At 42.7% G+C, this 17674-nt stretch overlaps 1 protein-coding gene across 28 annotated transcripts in view; it reads left to right on the forward strand.

The window, feature by feature from the left end:
- Positions 1–17674, forward strand: part of AFDN (afadin, adherens junction formation factor) — a 359169-nt gene that overhangs the window by 153381 nt on the left and 188114 nt on the right. For all 28 annotated transcript variants that reach the window (XM_077283193.1, XM_077283195.1, XM_077283199.1 and 25 more), the window contains one exon: positions 12739–12802. In XM_077283193.1, coding sequence (XP_077139308.1) covers positions 12739–12802 — 64 coding nt within the window. The remainder of the gene's footprint in view (positions 1–12738; positions 12803–17674) is intronic.

Consider the following 17674-nt stretch of genomic DNA (forward strand, 5'->3'; position numbering starts at 1 on the left):
TAATAAAAAATAAAAAATCGTGATATTGTTGCCTTCAGGCGTCCCGCGTGGCCCCCGCAGCCTTCCCGCGCCCCTGCCAATGCTCACGATGCTGCAGGCAGCTCCGGTTCCCAGTGATGCATAGCGAAATGGCCCGATGGCGTAGCGGTCTTGCGAGACCGCTATGTCATCACAGTTCATTGTCTTGCTATGCATCACCGGGAACCGGAGCTGCCAGCAGCATCGCGAGCTTCGGGAAGGCTGCGCGGGACGCCGGAAGGTAAGAATATCAGGATTTTTTTATTTTTTTTTTATCATGGGTTGTGTTGTGTATGCGTTTTCGTGGCGAAGACACATACACAACATGTGCACATAGCCTTCTAGGATGCACTGGAACCGTCAAAAAAGCGGCTCCAGTGCATCCGTTTTTTACAATCCGCACAGGATCCGTCTTTTCAACATTTTGACAGATCCTGTGCAGATTGTAAAAACGGAAGTGTGAGAGAGGCCTAACACTGGGGCATTCAGACCAGCCATTTCTATTACATGTACGGCAAGGTCGTTACTGGTCTGGGTAGTTCAGTTGGAAGAGCAGATCAAGGGGAAAGTGGCGAGAGAGAAAATTCTACCTACAATTCCTTTAATTAAAGAGGCTGCGGCATTTTTAGCAGACGAATCGGCGATTCCCTACGCCTAGCAGCTAGGTCAGCCGGCTTAGTGAACGCAGCCCGACAAACGCTCTGGTTAAAGAGCTGCAAAGGGGACGCACAGTCAAAATCAAAACTCTGTGCAATCCCGTGCCAGGGTGAGTTTCTGTTCGGGAAGACGCTGTATGATCTACTCGCCAAGGCGGGAGAGAGAAGGAAAGGGTTCCCTAACCAGACTCTTCCTTCCTACAGGAGGGCGTTTAGAAGATGACCGTTTAATAGACGTAAGCCATATGAACCCCAGAAAGATCGCTGGGAGGCGAGGGAGACAAAGCAGATGCTTTCAGGGCCACAGGATAGGACACGGAGTCACAAAAGCTACCTTGTCCCAATGGATCACAGAAGCTATCTGTCTGGCCTACTCATCAAAAGGCGAGAGTCCTCCGGAAGGAATAGAAGCACATTCTGTACGAGCTATGGCATCCTCTTGGGCTGAAAAAGCAGACGTGTCAATTGACCTGATATGCAAGGCCGCAACTTGGTCAACACCTTCCACTTTCTACAACCATTACAGACTTGATCTATCCACGTCTTCTGACCTAGCTTTTGGTAGAGCTGTCCTTAGCACAGTAATCCCACCCAGGTGACGGTTCTCTGTAAGTCTCTCATGTGGGTGCTGTCGTGGCGAAGGGTAAAAAGCCGGATTACTTACTGGTAATGCTCTTTTAGAGAGTCCACGATAGCACCCACTCACTACCCTCCCTAGTCATATATATTTTGTGAAGATCACTCGGTAATGATTTGGTGTATAATGTATTAACTTAAGTTATTATTATTGTCTGATAAGAATTGAACACTTTGCGGTTCCTCTCGTACTCTGAAACCCAAACTGAGGAGGAGAGGGGGACCGCATCCTTTTATTCTGTAGTTTTCCTGTTCTAATGGGCGGATCCCCTCTCTCATGTGGGTGCTGTTGTGGACTCTCTAAAAGAGCATTACCGGTAGGTAATCCGTCTTTTTCTTCTCTTCCAGGTCGGGTTGGGGGCATATATACAGTATTATAGAATGCTGTATATCAGCCCTGAAAGGTGGTGGCCTAACTTATGTCAGCCAAAACTGATGACAGGTTCACTTTCAGCACAACACCGACTTGTGGACTCCTAGCCCTCATACTACTCTCATGGAGTTTCTGACAGTTTGAGAAGACACATGGATGTTAGTGGCCTGCTGGGGGTCATTTTGCAGGTCTCTGGCACTGCTCCTCCTCATGCTACTGTAAAGTACTTCTGTGGGTGAGAGCAGTGACAAAATTAAAAGAATTACTCGCATCACCCTGATCCCTTTTTTTTTGCACTGTTCCGCTCTTTACACTGTGTACTGAATCTCTGCATAATCTAAACACTTTGGCGAAGTAATCACGCTAACCAAACACTCTGTCGCACACGCTGAGTGATGGAACAAGGGGTCTGAGACGCCATAATTGTATTCACCCTTATTGGAGTCCTGAGAATGCAGATATTGGTGAAAGTAAGACTATGGGCAGGGGGCCACTGTATCCAGCCCTTTTGCTGTTTTGTTTATGTACCACACCGGAACAGCCAAGGGGTCGAACGTTGCCCAAGTTTGTTTTAGGGGGAGGAAAAACGAAGAGTCACTTGTTGAGAAGGATCTGGATATACTTGTAGATCAGACTAAATAAAAGCATGCAATGTCAAATAGAGGCTTCTAAGGCCAGCAGGATATTGTCATGAATTAAGAGGTAACTCGTGGGACAGGGATGTGATACCAGGATGGTTGGAAAGGTACAAACGATTCACAAAACTGACAAGACATGGAGTATCTTAGTTATGTGGAAAGATTACATGAATTACTTATAACTAGTCTTCTGAATAATCTTCTAAGAAGTATATTAATAACTTCTACACGTATATCAGAGGCCCATAAAAAATGGTTGTGTTTTCATTTAAACTCCTCTCAATAGACAAGGATCACTCCCTTGGTCTGGGGAAAAGAAGGTTCAATCTCCGTAAGTAAATACTGATTTGTGGAACTGCCTACCTGGTAACAGCAAGCATCATTTATGGTTTAAGAAAATGCTTAGATATTTTTTTTTGAGGAGAAAGCAACAAATACCTGTGTAAGGCTATGTGCACACGATGCAGATTTAGTGCAGTTCTGCAGCGTTTTTTTCTGCTGCAGAACTGCACTGTGATTGACAGTACAATGTAAATCAATGTGGAAAAAAAAAAAGCTGTGCACATGGTGCAGAAAAATCCGTGCAGAAACGCTGCAGATTTCAAAGAAGTGCATGTCACTGCAGCGTTTCTGCACCCATTGACTCCCATTTTGTGGGTCAAATCCGCATAAAAACTGCAGATGTAAAAAACCATCTGCAGATTTTATGCGGATTTGGGTGTCAAAACCGCAGCAGAATGAAGTGACGTCAGTGATGTGGAGGAAGTGTGTGGGCGGAGTCGTACTGTCGGATGGGGATCGATGTGAGGCTTATGGTAGAAATGGTATGTAGTGTGTCTGTGTGTGTGTCTGTCTGTCAGTAGTGACTCATTGTAGTCATTCGTCGGGTGGGACTACTTCTCCCATCGAAATGTGATGATGGGAGAGTTGTCCCATCGTCAGGCGACTGACTACAATGGGTTAAAAACACAAACACACATTTACATGTAGTACATACTCACCACATACGTCCCTGAAGGCCACCATCCACGATCATCCTTGTCCCAAAATAAAAAATAAAAAAAATCTTTTCCGTTGTAATCCATAGTATAGGTTGTCCCACGACGTCCTCCGGTGATACACTGCAGGAGTTAATCGCTCCTGCAGTGTATCGGAGCTGCCTGTTCGTTTCCTGGAGTTAAATGAACTCCGGGAGCTCACTTTACGGCAATTGAACTGCCGTGAAATCTCTCACGCAGCAGTGTCGTAAAGCGAGAGTCCCGGAGTTCATTGAACGCCGGTAAACTCGCGCGCATGCGCAGGCACACTGCAGGAGCGTTAGCTCCTGTCATTGTGTTTGGGAAGCCGTGGAGAGCAGTCACATCTCCTGGTGTAGCTGTTCTCCATGGCAGATCGTCGTGGGACACTCGATATTAATGGACCACGTCGGAAAAGACTACAGATCATCAAGGGATTTGTAAGTATGGTAAAATTTAGAATATTAAAATACTTTTTCCTGTGTCTTTTTTTTTTTTTTTTGTGTTCAGTAATTTGGGGTTAATAATGGATAGGCGTCTTATAGACGCCTCTCCATTATTAACTGGGGTTAACGTCACCTTACAATGTCAAGGTGACGTTAACCCCTTATTACCCCATATCCCACCGCTACACGAGAGTGGGAAGAGAGGCTAAGCGCCAGATTTGGCGCATCTTAGAGATGCGCCATTTCTGGGGCGGCTGCGGGCTGGTAGTTGTAGCCGGGGGGGGGGGGGGGCAATATCCATGGCCCCTCTCTAGGCTATGAATATCAGCCCGCAGCTGTCTGCGTAGCCTTTTCTGGCTATAAAATATAGGGGGACCCCATGCCATTTTTTTTTTCTGGGGTCCTCCTATTTTAATAGCCAGTAAGGCCACGCAGACAGCTGTGGGCTGATATTCATAGCCTGGGAAGATTAACCCCTTCTCTGGCTACAAATTAGCAGCCTGCAGTCGCTGGCTTTCCCTTTCTGGACATGAAAATTGGGCGGGAGCCTACGCCAATTTTTTTTGAGGGGTTAATAATGGATAGGCGTCTTATAGACGCCTCTCCATTATTAACTGGGGTTAACGTCACCTTAGGCTACGTTCACATTTACGTTGTTGGGCGCAGCATCGCCGACGCATACCTACGCATGCGTCATGCGCCCCTATCTTTAACATGGGGGGGCATGGACATGCGCCGGTATGCGTTGTACTGCTTTTTATGACGCATGCGTCATATAGACGCACAAGACAGGGCGCAGGGGACGCTACTTGTAGCGTTTTCCCTGCGCCGAAATTCCCGATCTGTAGGATCTTATGACAACGCATGCATCGCAAAACGCTGCGTTGTGTACATGCGTTGTTGGTTGCGTCGCCGACGCTGCGCCCAACAGCGCAAATGTGAATGTAGCCTTACAGTGTCAAGGTGACGTTAAAACCCCTTATCACGTAAATATATATATATATTTTTTTAAACTTTATCTCTTTATTTAGCTTTAAAAAAAGCTGACAAATCAGCATTAAAAACGCACTAAAAAACTGCACCAAAACTGCACTGCAAAAAACGCACTAAAAACGCACAAAAAAACTCATAAAAACCGCAGGAATTGTCAGCTGCGTCTTCTGCCAGAAGATGCAGATTTTGTGCAGATTTTTTGCAGAAAATTCTGCACCAAATCTGCATCGTGTGCACATACCCTAAATGTTTTCATTTCTTGTTCTCAGTGTTCATTTGTTAGATCAATACTGGGGATCAGAAAGAAAAAAAAAAAGTTCTGTGAAGCAATATGGGGTCATGCATTATAGTTGTACATAAAACCTCCTTATCTCTTACATGCATGTTCAGTACATATGTGTTTTGTCAAATGACTTTATACTGAAAAGTCCTATTTTTCAATAATTGGATTAAATATTTTAAAAATGTGCTTTGTCTCGCATTATAAGACACACACTTTTTTCCCAAAAAATTCGGGGGAATAATAGGGGTGCATCTTAGAATCAGAATGTAGCTGTGCGGCTCTGTTGGACCGACGTCCCAAGTGCAGGTTCGCTGCTACAGGAAGCTGGCGGCCGCAGGAGTGTGGTGATGCTGCGGGCTCCAAACTGGGAGGAGAGGGTGTTCGGTGGTGCAAGGCTGCGGCGGGCCCCGGATTTAATGTTGATGGAGTCGAGTCCCCGCACTTCCCATCGTTTTCACTGCAGTGGACGTTGGGAAAATGATCGTCGCAGGATCTCCGCTCCCGGGTCAATCTCAGTCCATCGCAGAGAAAACTATAGGAAGTGCACGGACTCCGTCGACATTTTGTGAAATCCCAGAGTCTGACGCATCCTCGCACCCCCCTCCACTCAACCCAGGGCCCATAGCATCACCAGCTCTTTGCAGCAACGACCCTGCCTTCCCGCTCCACCACAGCCTCCTTCCACTACTGTAAAAGTGAACTATAAACACACACAACCTTTTTATGACCTTTTTTTTTCTTAATTTCCTCTTTGCGTCTTACAGTCCGCAAAATACTGTATATCCTTTGAACCTCTTTGAGCTTTAGTTATGCATATTTATTATTTTACTTTAATTACATACGTCGTCATATTCTACAGCACTTTACAGACCTCATGAGATCATATTATTAAAGCGAATTTGTCAGTTTTGGTTTTTTTCAGAATATTTTCCTACGCTAGAGTTCATATGAGGTTCTGCCAGCAGGGGGCGCATCACCCCTAGTCTAGGTAGCTACGTTCCCCTGCATTCCATTCATTCCCCAGTTTTTACAGCCAGGAGCAGCAGCATTAGCAGGCTCCTGGTTGTGAAATTATTTAACCCCTTCAGATGGATTTACATTGTGGGACATGACTGTACGGCGGACAGGTATGGGATATTGTTGGTTTTTTTATTTGACCTTTTTTTTCAGAAGGCAAGGGTCATCATTTGGATTGAGCTTATAATAAAGCTATTACAACACCATGTGTATTTATTTAATGAAAATACTTTTTTACTAATGTGTCTGTTTTTTTAACCCTTTATTAATGTTGGATTAATAATGGATAGGTTTCTTATTGACACCTCTCCATTATTAACCAGGCTTAATGTCACCTTACATTAGCAAGGTGACATTAACCCTTTATTACCCAATATCTCACCGCTACTCGGGAGTGGGAAGAGTGGCTAAGTGCCAGAATAGGCACATCTTACAGATATGCCTTTTCTGGGGTGGCTGGGGGCAGATGTTTTTAGCCGGGGAGGGGCCAATAATCATGGTCCCTCTCTAGGCTATTAATATCTGCACTCAGTGACTGGTTTTCCCACTCAGGTGGAGAAAATTGCGCCGGAGCCCACGCCAGTTTTTTCCCGTTATTTAACCCTTTATTTTAACATTTAGAGCTCCCAAATTTTGCACACAGACTCTTCTTACATTATTAGTTAGGAATATGTAAAAATATAACGGATATGAAATGGTTTACTGTATGTAAACCATGTCTCATATCCTGCCGGGTTTGATAAGGAGATAGCAAAAGCAGGCAATTGTATTATTATTAATAATAATTAATTATTATTAATTATTATTCTAACCTGCCAGTGTGATTTTACTGTACACCGCAGGCCAACCACCTCAGTCACTAATCTGCCATCTAGTACCTTATCTCCTGCTTTTTTACAATATATTAAAAATGTAAAGTGAACAAAAGTAGTCACACCAAATTGATTTTGATTTAGATTTCTCATTTGTTCATTCACTTTGCAATTTTTTTTGAGTGATAAAGATAAACTATTAATAAAATAATTTCCACGCCAGTTTAACCCCTTCACCACCTCACAGTTTTCAGGTGTTTTTGCATTTCCCTTTTTTTGCCAGAGCCATAATTTTTCTTTTCTTTTTCTTTTTCTGTCAATATGGCCGTGTGAGGGCCTGTTTTTTGTGGGACGAGTTGTGCTTTTGAAAAACATCATTGGTTTTACCATGTTGTGTAGTGGAATACAGGAAAAAAATCTTAAGTGCAGTGATATTGCAAAATTAGCGTAATTCTGTGATTGTTTTTTTTTTTTTTTTTTCACCATGATCACTAAATGCTAAAACTGAACTGTCATTATGATTTTCCAGGTCATTACGAATTCACCGATGCCAAACGTAGCGGTTCTGTTTTAAGTGGTGAAAAAAAAAGTTTGCAAACAAAACGTGCCATTTTCTGAGACCCATAGCGTCTCCATTTTTCGATTTCTGGTGCTGGGTGAGGGCTTATTTTATGCACGCTAATGTTTTTGATACCATTTTGTTGTAGATACAATATTTTGATCACCTATTATTGCATTTTATTGCAATGTTTGTGACACCCCAAAAAAAATCGTAATTCTGGAGTTTTGATGTTTTTTCTGTTACACCGTTTACCTTTCAGATTAATTTTTATTACCATATATACTTGAGTATAAGCCGACCCGAGTATAAGAAGAGACCCCTAACTTTGCCACAAAAAAACTGGGAAAACTTAATGACTCCAGTATAAGCCTAGGGTGGAAAATGCAGCAGCTACCTGTAAATTTCAAAAATAAAAATATGTACCAATAAAAGTAAAATTGAGATATCAGTAGTGTTTTTGAATATCCATATTGAATCAGGATCCCCATATAATGCTCCATACAGTTCATGATGGGCCCATAAGATGCTCCATACAAAATACGCCCCATATAATGCTCCATAAAGTTTATGATGGGCCCCATAAGATGCTCCATATTAAAATATGCCCCATATAATGCTGCACAAAGGTTAATAATGGCCCCATAAGATGCTCCATTGACACATTTGCCCCATACAGTGCTGCATAAAAGTTAATAAGGGCCCCATAAGATGCTCCATAGAGACATTTGCCCATATAATGCTGCACAAATGTTGATTATGGCCCCATAAGATGCTCCATAGAGCTATTTGCCCCATATAATGCTACACAAATTCTGATTATGGCCTCATAAGATGCTCCATAGAGATATTTTCCCCATATAATGCTGCACAAATGCTGATTATGGCCCCATGAGATGCCCCATAGAGATATTTGCCCCATATGCTGTTGCTGTGATTAAAAAAAAAATAAATAATAGTCGCCTCTCGTCGCTCAGGCCCCCAGCACTTGCAATAGTCGCCTGTCCTCTTTCCACCGCCGGGCGCCGCTGTGTCTTCCACATCCTCTGCACTGACGTTCAGGCAGAGGGTGCGCACTAACCACATCATCGCTCCCTCTGATCTGAACGTCACAGCAGAGGACGCGGAAGACGGAGTGGCGCCCGGCGGTGGAACGGGACAGGTGAATATCGCGCAATGCTGCTCACCCTCCCCATTATACTCACCTGCTCCCGGCGCTGTCCCTGGCAGCTTCCCTGATGGTCTTCTCCGGGCGCTGACAGCTTCTTCCATCATTGAGCGGTAACCGCTACCACTCATTACATTAATGAATATGCGGCTCCACCCCTATGGGAGTGGAGTCGCGTCTATATTCATTACTGTAATGAGCTTTACCACGTGACCGCTCAACACAGGAAGAAGCTATCAGCGCCCGGAGACCATCGGAGATACAGGGACCACTCCAGGAGCAGATGAGTATGTCATAGCCGCCGCTCCCCCGCCGACCCCCCTGGGACAATGACTCGAGTATAAGCCGAGAGGGGCACTTTCAGCCTAAAAAAATGGGTTGAAAAATCTTGGCTTATACTCGAGTATATACGTTATGTTTTGATTGCTTGTTTCTGAACTCGGCGATCCCAAATGTGTGGGTGTTTTCTTAAAATTTTGAGTGGGGTGCATAGAGGGTGATTTAAACTTTCATATACATTTTTTATTTTTTCAATATTTTTAAAAACATTTTTGTTTTACTTTTTAACTTGCTCCAATAGTTTCCATGGTAGCTGCGATCATCTGATCTTCTGTTCTACACATAGCAGGGCTGTATGTATCTAAAATGCTCATCTGAGTTAATTAGAGACACACCTGTTGATGTATTTTAATTCACAACTGAAACACATTGCTTCTTTGTGTAGCATAATGGGAAAGTCTCAAGAAATCAACCAAGATATCAGGAAGAGAAATGTGGACTTGCACAAAGCTGGCTCATCCTTGGTTACAATTTCAAGATACCTGAAGGTGCCTTGTTCATCTGTACAAACAGTCATACGCAAGTACAAACAAGATTAGAATGTCCAGCCATCATACCGCTCAGGAAGGAGACTGGTTTTAATGTGCCGTGGTCCGACATGTGCATATCAACCCAAGGACAAAAGCAAAAGACCTTGTGAAGATGATGGCAGAAGCTAGTAAGATTGTGTCAATATCCACAGTGAAACGAGTATTGTATCAACATGGGCTGAAAGGCCACTCTGCCAGGAAGAAGCCATTACTCCAAAAGAAACATAAAAAAGCCAGCTTAGGCTACTTTCACACTAGCGTTAACTGCAAACCGTCTCAAAACGTCTTTTTTGCCGAAAAAACGGATGCGTCAAAAAAGTGAAAAACGTGTGCAACGCATACATCATTTCGGCGGATCCGTCGCAAATCCGCTAAACGTTTCCGTCGAAAATACTGGATGCGTTGCATACGTTGCATCCGTTTTTACCATCCGTTGCATCCGTTTTTCCGACGGATCCGTTTTTAAAATGGGAGGCTCCCAAATTTGATTGGCTACTGGAAAATATGGAAAACTATATAGTTACTGTTTTTACAGCCCATCTTTGTGGGTTTTAGTTTTGTGGCAGCGATGGAAGGTGTTCTTGTGAGGATTGCGAGTTTGGTATGACGTAATATTTGAGACGAATCGCCTGGATATCATAGTGATAGGATAGGATAGGATATGATAGGATAGGATAGGATCCTAGGATAGGATAGGATCCTATAGCATAGGATATCATAGCCCAGGCCAGGTTTATATAGATTTGGGGGTGTCTGGCCAATTGGCAACAAAATCCAGCTTCTGAGCATGCTCAGTGTAAAAAAACGTATTGCAGCGCTGCATTGCGTTGTACGACGTGTCCCGACGCATCCGTCGCTCATAGGCTTCCATTGTAGCCAACGACGCATGCCGCAGGATGCGTCGCGACACGTTTTTTAGGCGGAGACAAAAAAGTTACAATCAACGTTTTTTGCCGACGACGTGTTGCCAAATTTCGACGCATCCGTCGTACGACGTACACGACGTATGCCAATCCGTCGCAATACGTCGCCAATACAAGTCTATGGGGAAAAAACGCATCCTGCAAACACTTTTTTTCTGAAAAAAGACGTTTTGAGACGGTTTGCAGTTAACGCTAGTGTGAAAGTAGCCTAAATGTTTGCTTTTCAAATGCACACAGTAACAAAGACCTTAATTTTTGGATACATGTCCTTTGGTTTGATGAAACTAAAATTGAACTTTTGGGACCATCGTTACGTTTGGAGGAAAAAGGGAGAAGCTTGGAAGCCTAAGCACACCATCCCAACTGTGAAACACGAGGGTGGCAGCATCATGTTGTGGGGTTGTTTTGCTGCAGAAGAGACTGGTGTATTTCACAAAATAGATGGCATCATGAGAAAAGAAGATTGTGGCAATACTGAAGCAACATTGGAAGACATCAGCCAGGAGGTTAAAGCTTGACACAGCAAAAAAGAGAAAAGACTAGACTAATGATGGTATGCATACCCGAAAATTAAACAAAATCAGAAAACTTTTATTATTACACCTCAAAAAAGACAGACACAGATAAAACCATTTAAAAGGGCCTAAGATATAGGACCGATAAGCGACACCCTTATATATCACAAATAAAGTATAGTACGACCCAAAAAAAGTTGTAATTATAAGCAAATATGCATAATATAATGGGCTGTACAGATATAAATAACAGAATGTCTCTTGATCATAGGTTAAATAAGTCAAATCTCCTAGTATTACATATATATATTTAGTAGGAAGTTAAAGCTTGGGAGGAAATGGGTCTTCCAAATGGACAATGACCCGAAGCATACTGCCAAAATGGTAACAAGGTGGTTTAAGGATAACAAAGTCAATGTTTTGGAGTGGCCATCACTAAGCCCTGATCTGAATCCTATTGAAAATGTATGGGCAAAGCTGAAAAGGCAGGTGTGAGCAAGGCGACCTACAAACCTGGATGCAGTTACACCAGTTTTGTCAGGAGGAATGGGTTCAAATTCCGACCAACTATCGTGAGAAGCTTGTGGAAGGATATCCCAAATGTTTGACCCAAGTCATTCAGTTTAAGGGCAATGGTACCAAATACAAATGAAATGTATGTAAACTTTAGACTTTTGCAGTAAGTAATAAAAATACCTTAAATCATTCTCTCTCTTCCATTACTCTGGCATTTGGCAAATATTAATAATTGTGGTAATCCTAATTGACCTATAACGGGAAAGGTTTATTCTGATTTCATGTCACATATTGAGAAAAACATGCATACGTATCTTTGTATATAGTGTACGCACACTTAGACATCATAGGCTGTGAAGGGGATTGCAGCTTTTTAACAGTACCGTGTGTAAATATATAATATGTATTTCTATAGCGTCTCCATATTTCAAAGCACTTGACATTTTAGAGGGGACTTGTGCAGGCAATAAAGATATTATAGAATAACACCACCCAGATACCAAGAGGAGTGAGGGCCCTTATCGCAAGCTTACAGTCTAACACAATGTGTGTATAGATACTGTATATAATGAAATGTTTTACTTCAATGTAAACTAGATATAGCTATGAATCAATAAGTATTAATCTTTTATAGAAAAACATGTCTAAGGCTACTTTCACACTAGCGTTAACTGCAATACGTCGCAATGCGTCGTTTTGCCGAAAAAACGCATCCTGCAAAAGTGCTTGCAGGATGCGTTTTTTCTGCATTGACTAACATTAGCGACGCATTTACGACGCATTGACACACGTCGCAACCGTCGTGCGACGGTTGCGCCGTGTTGTGGCGGACCGTCGGGAGCAAAAAACGTTACATGTAACGTTTTATGCTCCCGACGGTCCGCTTTTTCCGACCGCGCATGCGCGGCCGGAACTCCGTCCCCACCTCCCCGCACCTCACAATGGGGCAGCGGATGCGCTGGAAAAATGCATCTGCTGCCCCCGTTGTGCGGCGCAGAGAACGCTAGCGTCGGTAACCTCGGCCCGACGCTAGTGTGAAAGTAGCCTAAATGGTTTAGTTTGCAATGTATATATTGTCGGAGGTGCTTTCTCCACCCCTGACAGCACATTTGATAAGACATCATCCCACTATGCCTTTCCACTGTCTGTCTCTGAAAATAACATCTTATCCCATGTCATTGTTAAAGTGCAACATTTTGTCTTTGAAATGATAAAAATACATGTTTTATTTAAATTGTATTAAGATGTTAATTGAATTTACACTGAATTGTAGCTTTACCTTTCTGGTATTGACTTTCAGACTTCATGAAACAACTTTTGGAACGGAAGGAGCAATGGAAGGATCATTCATGCAGTCAAATAAGGTATGACTGTTTACTCTTATGTATAGCTCAGTTTATGGCCTGCTTGCCAGTCATGCTGGTTAAAAAAAAAAAGTTGTTTGCTAAAGGAAACTTGTCATGTTTAGAAATGCTATATAGATGCAGACATCGGATTAATCTGCAGGTAAGCTGAAATCTTGTTAAGCTACATTACTGGAGCAGCGGGTAAAGTGAGACAATGTACCTTCTAGCCACTCTTGTCCAGTCATGAGAGCGGTGCATGAACACTTTAGTTATACAGTGAGCGCACTATAATTGCTTTCTAGCACATTGACTGCCTGCTCTGTAAGCGTATTTGCAGAGCAGGCTGTTTGTCAAGGTGTCGGGGAGTGATTACAGGCAACGCTGAGAGCAATGACAACCTCCATGACTAGAAGCGGGCGGCTACAGAGAGGGTAACATTTCTCCTTGAGGAGAGTGACGTGTCAAGCATGCGGAGGTGAGGAGACTTTTAAGGTGTCATGCTCCTCTGAGAAATATGCATTATTTAGGTTAAATCCAAAATCTCAATTTACAGACACTGTTTTGGGGTACTGCCCCTCGTCACTGGAAAATGTGAGATATGGTTGGTCTGGTTTTATGGTTTGGCTGGGTGAGAGGCATCTGACTCAAATCCAAGGAGTAACGTTTCTCCTTGCAGGAGTGACCTGTCAAGCATGCCGAGATGGAGCATTCCCAGATGAGCATTGCTGCTCCTCACCTCGGCATAACACGCAAACCGGCAACCAGTGTGATGTAGGTCGCTATTGCGCAACTGCACCAGGTATCTAACCTTGAGGTCTTGAATACGGGGGGCTGTTGTTTAAAATCTAAACAGCCGGAGTCTAATTTCCGTGAATTTATGAAATTATATATCTATAGTGAATATCTGAGAAAGGTTGATGAGACGGAAACGTCAAAAACTTTTATACACTATTCTTAATTTCAATAAAAATTCATCTTTTAGAGTTGTATTGTAAGGTTTGGGACCCTATCCGTGCACTTTTTCTTTTTTTTTTTTTCTTTTTAATCGAGAGTGCTGTTCCTTTCTTCCAATTCAAAAAATGCACGAATGGTACCTATAAATACATCAACTCGTCCCACAAAAAAACAAGCCCTCACATGACTCTTGGCAGAAATATGGAGAAATTATAGCTCTCAAAATATAGCAATGCAAAAACTGTTTTTTGGAAGTAAAAAAAAGCATCTTTTAGTGTGTGACAGCAGACAAACATAAAAAAATATATATATAAATCTAACACCAACTCGAAGAATAAAGTTGTCTAATCACGTACACCTCACGTGGAACGGCATAAGAAATAACTTACTGTTGATTTTTTCAGTCTGCCTTCTAGGTATCGTAGTAAGGCTCAACTTGCATCTATCCTGTGCTGAGCGCTTACCCGGGGTTTCCATGTAAATCTCTGAAATACGTGATTTAGATGAAAACCGGCTGGAGATTCAATATATTGTGTCAGATGGAGGCAGTTTTGTACGCTGTTTGACCTGTCTGGCTGTGTCCGTCTTTTTAGACATGCATAAACGTGCGGACGGGTCGACCAGTTGTGTGCACTTCTGAAAAGGACACCAATGAACAGAGGTCAGAGTACAGTGTAACTCTGCTGCCTCATTAAATTGAGAAGATCCCTCAGGGCTTTCATCTGAATCACATCATTCAGAGATTTAGATGGTAACCCCATTGTAAGTGCCCAGCGTAGGGCATAGGATAAATGTGATCCGAAACATTTTGTAAAGTGTTCCCAATAAAAGCTTCAACTCAATCCACAAAAAAGCATGCCCTCACTAAGGTCAGTCACCTGTTCACTGAAATATAGGATGCTTCCACTTTACTGATGGTACAAAGGTTCTGGGAAAGCACTATGCCCACACCTTCCCCCCACGCTTGAAAAGAAATCTGTGCTTCCAAATGCCCCATCTTCTGAGCCCTCACAGTGTACCTAAACCACATTTATCATCCACATGTTTGGCAAGGGTATAAATTCCACAATGGGGTCATTCTGCTCTTCTAGCACTTAGGGTCTCTGTATATGGAGTCCGCAAACTATTCTAGGATAATCTGTATTATAGGAAAATCTGCATTCTAAGAGGCAAATAGCTCTCCCTCCAGAGTTTTGCTGTGTGGCTAAGCAGTTCTGTACAGTCATATATGGAGTATTGCCACGTTCAGCAGAAGTTGTCACAAATTTTGGTGCCATTTTTACCCTTTTCCCATTGTATAATCTGGGGCTAAAACTAAATTTTTGTGATGAAAATGCAATTATTTTTTCTTCACTGCCCAATGGTATAAAATTCTGTAATACACCTGTGTCAATATGATCACTGCAACCCTAGATGAATTAATCAAGAGCTGCAGTTTGTAAAATGGAGTCACTCATTGGGGAATTCTGCTGTACTGGCACCTCAGGGTCTCTCCCAGTGGGCCATGGCACCCAGAAACCAGTCCAGCATAATCTGCACCACAATAAGGCTCTCCTTCTTTTCTGAGCTTTGTACTGTGCCTGAAAAGTATTTCCCAATTAAATGTAGAGTATTGGCGCTATAGGGAGAAATTGCAAGACAAACTGTGAGGTCCTTTTTTTCCTATTAGCCCTTCTATAAGTTAAAATTTGTGGCTAAAACAACATTTTAAATGTAAAAATGTAATTATTCTTTCACCACCACCTAATGGTATAAATTTCTGTGAGGACATATGTTGTCAATACGATCACTGCACCTCTAGATGAATTAATTGAGAGGTGTAGTTTGTAAAATGATGTCACTAATGGGGGGGTTTCTGCTGTTCTGGCACCTCAGGGGCTCTACCAATGTGACATTGCACTCTGAAACCATTCCAGCCACATCTGAACTCGAATATGTCACTTCGTCCCTTTTGAGCCATGCACTGTGCCTCAAAAGTAGTTTTTGACCACATATGGGGTATTGTCGCACTCACGAAATTGCACAAAAAATTGAACGGTGCAGTTGGTCCTGTTACCCTTGTGTAAATTAAAAAAAATTGGGGATAAAAGAACATTTTTGTGGGAAAATTTTGATTTATTTTTCTTCTTAATTTTATTTTCAAGGCTCTACCTTATAAAATTCTGTGAAGCCCTTAAGGGTTAAAGTTGCTCACCCCATGTCTAGATGCATTCTTTGAGGAGTCTAGTTTCCAAAATGGGGTCACTTGTAGGTTTCCAATGTTTAGGCACATCAGGGGCTCTCCAAACCTGACATGGCGTCCACTCTCCATTTTAGCTATTTCTTTGCTTTTAAAGGGAACCGGTCACCCCCAAAATCGACGGTGAGCTAAGCCCACCGGCATCAGGGGCTTATCTACAGCATTCTGGAATGCTGTAGATAAGCCCCCGATGTAACCTAAAAGATGAGAAAAAGAGGTTATATTATACTCACCTGGGCGGGGAGTCCAATCCGATGGTCGTCGCGGAGTACTTCAGTGCGCAGGTGATAGGAAAGGTCAGAGAGGCCCAGCGCCTGCACACTGCAGTACTTTGCTCTTCCCTCAACAGGGCAGACAAAGTACGCCTGCGCCGGAGCCGCAGCGTAAAGACCAGAAGAGGACGTCATCTGATGAAGATAGGAGGCGCCGGACCGGACCGCGACACCCTTCGGACCAGGACCGCCCCTGGGTGAGTATAATGTAACCTCTTTTTCCCATCTTTTAGGATCGGGGGCTTAGCTACAGCATCCCAGAATGCTGTAGATAAGCCCCTGATTCTGGTGGGCTTACCTCACCCTCGATTTTGGGGGTGACAGGTTCCCTTTAAACTCCTTCCCTTTGGAGCCCTGCTGTCCGCCCAAACAGTAGTTTTCCTCTCATATGGGGTATTCTTTTACTCAGGATAAATTGCACAACAAATATTGAGGTTCAAGTTCTCCTTTTACCATTGCAAAAATGAAAAATTTGTAGCTAAAGTAAAAATTTTATGAAAAAGTTAATTTTTTTGTACTAGATTCTATTAATTCCTGTGAAGCACCTGAAGGGTTAATAAACTTCTTGAATGAATATGGTTTTGAGCACCTTGAGGGGTTCAGTTTTTAGAATAGTGTCACTTTTGGATATTTTCTGTCATATACAGTTAGGTCCATATATATTTGGACAGAGACAACATTTTTCTAATTTTGGTTATAGACATTCCCACAATGAATTTTAAACAAAACAATTCTGATGCATTTGAAGTTCAGACTTTCAGCTTTCATTTGAGGGTATCCACATTCAAATTGGATGAAGGGTTTAGGAGTTTCAGCTCCTTAACATGTCACCCTGTTTTTAAAGGGACCAAAAGTAATTGGACAATTGACTCCAAGGCTATTTCATGGACAGGTGTGGGCAATCCCTTCGTTATGTCATTCTCAATTAAGCAAATATAATGCCTGGAGTTGATTTGAGGTGTGGTGCTTGCATTTGGAAGGTTTTGCTGTCAAGTAAACATGCAGTCAAAGGAGCTTTCCACGCAGGTGAAACAAGCCATCCTTAAGCTGCGAAAACAGAAAAAACCCATCCGAAAAATTGCTACAATATTAAAAGTGGCAAAATCTACAGTTTGGTACATCCTCAGAAAGAAAGCACTGGTGAACTCATCAATGCAAAAAGACCTGAGCGCCCACGGAAGACAACAGTGGTGGATGATCACAGAATAATCTCCATGGTGAAGAGAAACCCCTTCACAACAGCCAACCAAGTGAACAACACTCTCCAGGAGGTAGGCATATCAATATCCAAATCTACCATAAAGAGAAGACTGCATGAAAGTAAATACAGAGGGTTCACTGCACGGTGCAAGCCACTCATAAGCATCAAGAATAAAAAGGCTAGACTGGACTTTGCTAAAAAACATCTAAAAAAGCCAGCACAGT

This window comes from Ranitomeya variabilis, chromosome 2, assembly GCF_051348905.1.
Source record: "Ranitomeya variabilis isolate aRanVar5 chromosome 2, aRanVar5.hap1, whole genome shotgun sequence".
NCBI lineage: Eukaryota > Metazoa > Chordata > Amphibia > Anura > Dendrobatidae > Ranitomeya > Ranitomeya variabilis.